The sequence below is a fragment of the Centruroides sculpturatus genome, unplaced genomic scaffold (assembly GCF_000671375.1).
Source record: "Centruroides sculpturatus isolate CEXI.00-Female unplaced genomic scaffold, Cexi_2.0 scaffold974, whole genome shotgun sequence".
NCBI lineage: Eukaryota > Metazoa > Arthropoda > Arachnida > Scorpiones > Buthidae > Centruroides > Centruroides sculpturatus.
The window spans coordinates 20,862-26,781 of NW_019385499.1; the positions used below are offsets into that span (position 1 = coordinate 20,862).

The 5,920-nt window shown below is 32.0% G+C and overlaps 1 protein-coding gene across 1 annotated transcript; it reads left to right on the top strand.

Annotated features, from left to right (window-relative positions):
• The first annotated feature begins 1,535 nt into the window (after positions 1-1,535).
• On the top strand, positions 1,536-2,420 carry LOC111639556. The gene is made up of 4 exons (XM_023385445.1): positions 1,536-1,811; positions 1,962-2,030; positions 2,128-2,214; positions 2,295-2,420. The coding sequence occupies exons 1-4, from the start codon at positions 1,617-1,619 to the stop codon at positions 2,418-2,420; spliced, it is 477 nt and encodes a 158-aa protein (XP_023241213.1). The 5' UTR covers positions 1,536-1,616.
• Positions 2,421-5,920: the final 3,500 nt, after the last annotated feature.

The following is a 5,920-nucleotide window of genomic DNA, read 5'->3' on the forward strand; positions in this document are numbered from 1 at the left end:
TTGCAGTAATGAAAAATTTTACTTTCCATTAGCGACATCATTTGTATAGCACAAACAATAAACTAATAAATTTACACGATATTTTTAAAAATATGCATACAAAATGAACCTCGTTAAAGCATAAATGTTAATTAATAAATAACTTACGAGAAACGAGTTTAATAAAAGCAAAAGAAGTGAATCGTTTTTTTAATTCCTATATTATTTTATTTTCATCTTCATTTCAATTCATAATTTCTCGAATATTTTCACCGTTTTTCTTTTATATAATTTCATTCTTTTACTAGTGTATTCTACTTTATTATATAATTACATTGTGAAGTGCATTTATATGAGAATACAACTTTGCTATTTCCGTGTTTTACACTAATTAAACAACAGTAATGAATTATGTAGCAATCAGTGCAATTATCTATTAGCTCTAATGGATGCAAATTTCTTAAATTTTCAACGGATTTCTCCATCTTACATAAGAAGATATTTATAAGAATAAAAATTACGAACATTTTACCAAATCAATTTCACTAAGAACAATCACGTAACTTGGAAGAATGTTGAAGAAATTTTCTAAAGCTGGCGACTAATTCGTAGACGAAAACGTTTTAGATAAACTCTAACCACAACAGCAAGTAGATTATATGTACAATATCTTAAACTTAATAATTTACTATATGTAATTAATGGTATTTCAATTTAATTTAATTTAATTTCGGCATTAAAATTAAACCGCTTGAAGTATGCTGTATATAAACCAAAGTATATTACACTATAATATAATATAGAATACTCTCAAATTTACACAAATCAGCGTATTTAGATAAATTACTCGTATTAAGAAAGAGTAATAGATTATTATGCAGTTTATAAATATGCAAAGCACAAGAAATCGCGTTTGTATCAAAGACTCTTTGAAATATCTCCTGAAACTTATTGACAAATCCGATCGACTATTAATAATTACATGCGACCACGAAGACACAAACAACAATCGAAATAATAGAAAAACTCTTTCGTGGAAATTATTGTTTTTAAGTATCTACATTTGTATATTTTACACAATTTACTTGGCTATTGTTATATTGCCTAAAGCACAAACGCTTCCTTATTGTTCGGGCCTCATATACAAGTCTACAAACCATCCGATCATGTTTAAAATTTTCACGGTTACCATACATACTTTTACTTTTTCAATCACACTTTATCTAACATATTTGAGAATGACTAACACCCAAGTTCATTGGCACGATGAAAATATAAGACCAGAAACAGCGTACAAAATATCACAATTTCAAAGCTATTCTGCGAAGGTTTGTGCTAGCTTTTGCGTATTATTAAATACATTTGTACCAATATTCCTATTTACAAAACGTTATCCGATTATGAAAGAAGATAGTGGGTCGTTACTTGCGGGTATATGTACAGGGTTCGTTTCGTTAAGCGTAACATGTCTTTCAGCTGCTTCAGCTATTATTCTGATTGGAACAACATTCCTTATGATAATATATTATAAATTGGAGGCATTATTTGAGGAAATACATTTCATTCATTCGCGACAGCTGCGATATATTCGTATCGTAAAAAACATACAAACAGAATACTCTAAAATTGCGCTCGAAATGGAAACAATAAATGACATTGGAAGCATATTTACGTCTATCTCTTATGTATTCTTCATTACCTACGTTGCTACTTTTGTTGTGATTATAATGCACACGTCTTTGGAAGGAAAATTTGTGTATTATCCTCCATTAATCATATTACTTGTCTCTTTGATCACATTCTTTGCAACTGCTTCGATCATATGTACATCGGTGAGTAGTATCTAAGTTTTTTACGTATTAAAAAATTAAAATATTAAAGTTTTACTTTATAAAGTACTATTTAACATTTTAGCTATATGTTTTTGAGGTTTGATACGATATAAGGAAGTTAGTTATAAGATTCTATTTTACTATTATTAGTCTAGGAACTGTCTGGAAGAGACTAGATACTTTGACTCTATGAATTTGCCATTCATCGATAAAATGCGTGTAAGTAAGAATTCAACAGAACATTTTATTCTATTTGACAGTAGTATTAAGTGTTGATCACACCTGATACACGACAACAATATTATTATATTTACAGCTTTTGTGCTTTCTAAAGAGATTGGGATCCAGACAACTGGGAGTAGAAGTTCTGGATTTCATAATTACTAAGGAATGTGCATTCAGGGTAAAATATTTTTTGTTATGTTTATACGTAACTTTTATATAAATAAAAAATGTTAAATCTATTTGAACTGTACATTTCAGATAATGAGATCAACTTTTACTTTTTTCGGTACTCTTAAGACGATAAATGGTTTCGAACAGACCAAAGTCTGTCTTTCGGCCAATGGCACTGATAAGCTGAATTTAATGATACAAAATTTGACTTAAATTGCAATATTTAGTGACAGTAAACAGGACGAATTTAAGGAATCCGAAGAAAATTATAACTAGTTAAAAAATTCTCAACAACTTGTAACACATTCCGTAAGTTTTCGGATCGTTTATTCTTTCATTTAAAGCAGGGGTGTCCAACCTTTCTGTTTCTCTGGTCCACATTGGATGAAATCATGGAGTTTTGGGCCACAAGTATATTTTGACCCGATCTTTTAATATACAAGTATATTTAAGTATTAACATGCCTAGTTTATATTAGTAAGTATTAAAAGTTTACCACAAAAAAGAATATTTTTAAAAATTACTTTTACAGACACTTTCAATTTTTACTTAGAAATAAATGAATTAATTTATTATAAAGGAAACAAACAAAAATTTATTTGAAAAACACAAATATTTGTTTTATTTGGATCTGTAATTAATAAAAAGCGACAAAACACCATTTGAAAGTGCATTTTTATTCAACTAATATATTTATAAATAATATGTAGCCCTAAAAGTAGCCAATGTGCCAACTGATATTTTTTACATCAAACTAATAAAAGGTAGCCAAATTTAACGCAAAGTAGCCGAATCTTGCAACGCTGGAAGGAATTCTATATAAAGCTGGAGTTGAGACTCAAAGAATTACTGTATAGACTCAAATGCTGGGGAAAGGAGAAAGAGGACAAAAGATAAAGATGTGAGGAAGGTTGGAAAATTAAGGGTCCATATTGCATAACAGGAGGTCTATTTAACCTTTCTCATTACTTTTTATTTTTAGGTCTTTTTCTCCTTTCCCCTGAATTTGAGTCTATACTCCTTTGAGAGTCAACTCCAGCTTTATTTCGTATACCTTCCTCATTCACACATTTCTAAGTATTTGAAAATATTTCTTTTCCACTAAAAATTAAAAAAGGTTTACGGCTTTGTAAAACTTCTTTTTTGAGTTGATGCCGTTGAAATAAATAAATAAATAAATAATTTTAAAAATTTTTGGTTTTGTGTACACGTTTATTGGGCCGCATTCGAACTTTCCTTGGGCTGCATGCGGCCCGAGGGTCGCGGGTTGGACACCTTTGATTCAAAGCATTTTTGTGACTTTTCAGTGGAATTGAAGCATGTTCGACTTACTTTCTGTGAGAAAGTGATTTCATATTGTAAGCGCCTCAGGAATTGTTAATATTCTGAAATAATTAGATAAGAAAATAGTATCAGTATGTCATAGTTGTCATATTACTATGATTATTATTAGTTAATTAAGATTACGGACGTTGGACTTGGACTGGGGAAAATGTAACACTGTCGTGTCATCTTTAGAACTTAGAGCAATCACATTCAAGATCGAGACGTGTAAAACTGCAGCATAGCTCGGTTCGTACATCTTTTCGCTTTCTGCACGCACGAACAAAACTTGAATGGAATGAGCGTTGTTCCCTGGCATATATGACACCAGCGATCAATACTCGTGTTCCTAATACAGTGTTTGTTCTGAACGAAAGCGAGCGGGCTATTTGACACAATCTGGTCAAAGGCGACATCGAACGAATCTCGTTCGATCATCGTATAGTCCATTGTCGACTGGCTTCGCTTTACGTCATACCTTTCGTCGGAAGTAGACTGTCCCTTCGAATAACGGATCAAATAAGTTGAATTTTTGAGGCAACGATCGGAGACGTTCATTCCCGGGGAAAATTTATGCCACTTATTTTGAGTTGATGTATGTTTATATATTATATATAAATATCACTAGTGTTCTATATATCAATGTAACGCTTATTAATTAATGCAATCATCATAAAAAATACTGAAAACATTGTACACGAAACTATCGGCAACACAATCGAGATCGCTTATTTTCGTCACTTTGTAAAGAAATTATGAAGCAATAGTTTGTAGAGAGCTTGAAGAAATGCTCTACTTATTTAGAATAACAATCACAAGTGACATCACAAGGGATGACATTGCCGGATTATCGAACAACTCGCACAACATCAAGTCGAAAGTAACCACATCGACTACTTAGCAACGGGTTTTATATTAGGCAGATGTTTGCTAAATACGTAATATTAAAGGTTGAGAATGTGGCCAATACTAATCTATTTTTCACAGTAACAATAAGAATTGTTACTGTGAAAGACCGAAATTAGAAAATGTCGACACATAGAAAATACGTCGGTGAAAGACAGAATATTTGGTGATATCATTATACATTCGAACAATCGCCGGTGTATGTCTACAAGCACAGATCCAGCTTTGCTGGAGATCGAAACAACACCCGAGAAAACGATGTCGACAGAGAGGCGTCAGTCTGTCGCCAAATCCTTTGTGGGTAGTCGGAGATAGGACATGGTCGTTTTTCTGGCAACGGTTTGGTGGAAACCGCCCACTTTGTCATTGGATGGCGTTTTTGTTCTTTTCATCCGGTGAAGTGGAAATCGGCTTTCCAGGTCGAGTGGCGGAGGATCGTCGGTAAGGCGTCGGCGATATCCGAATAAAAGACACCATTAACAGATTGGTTCGTAATCACGTAATAACGTAATAAGTTGGTAATCTGTAAAGGAAAGTTACTTTCCATAGATGAGATTTCTTCTCAAGAAATATCGCCGAGAGAAGCAGCTGTAGCTAATTCGAAAAGTGGGAAGCAAGTCTATACACGTTGTCATTGCAAAAAGAAGTGTTCCACGAATAAATGCAGTTGTAAAAGCAAGAGACTCTTGTGAAATTCAAAGTGCCATAACAGTTTAAGTTGTTGCAATAAATGAGATTGTATAACGTTAATCACATAATTTATGTGTAAGTTTATTATTTTCTTTTCTGATTAAGAATGTACTGTTCTTTTTAGGTTCAACAGTTTATTTACATGTGCTGCAAATATATTATAAATACAAATTTAATGCGACCCTTAGCCGTAAACAGAAAACTGAAAGCTAAAGTTAGCTTGGTAAGAACCAAGTTTTATGCAGTTGCTATCTTAACTACAAATCCACAAACAGCAAGTAATAAAAGAGAAACATCGAAATATATTTAAATAAGACAAAACAAGTTTAATTATAAACTAATTTTTTATTTTCTTAAAGTTTTTACGTTGCGTATTCATGGGAAAGTAGTACTTTCTTTACCTAACACAATAGTCATATTTTCTTTAGAACAGTGAAAACCATAGTATTTTAATCGTATATAGCAGTGGTTCCCAACCTTTTTTCATTAGCGTACCCCGTGACATGTCATATCTCTAGATTGTACCCCCTCATTCAAGAAATTTAGTGAGTACCCGTATTGTTAATTTTACATATTGTAACTTTAAATTAAATAAAAAAAAGTAAATGAAAAAATGTATAATAAAGTTGTGATTGTTGCAAGGAACATATTTTACCTAATAATTTTTTAATACTATTAGTTTGTAATACATAATATATTATTTTTTCTGCCATAATAACTAACTTTTTTCTGTACCCCTAAACAACCTATCGCGTACCCCTGGGGGTACACGTACCACAGGTTGGGAATCGCTG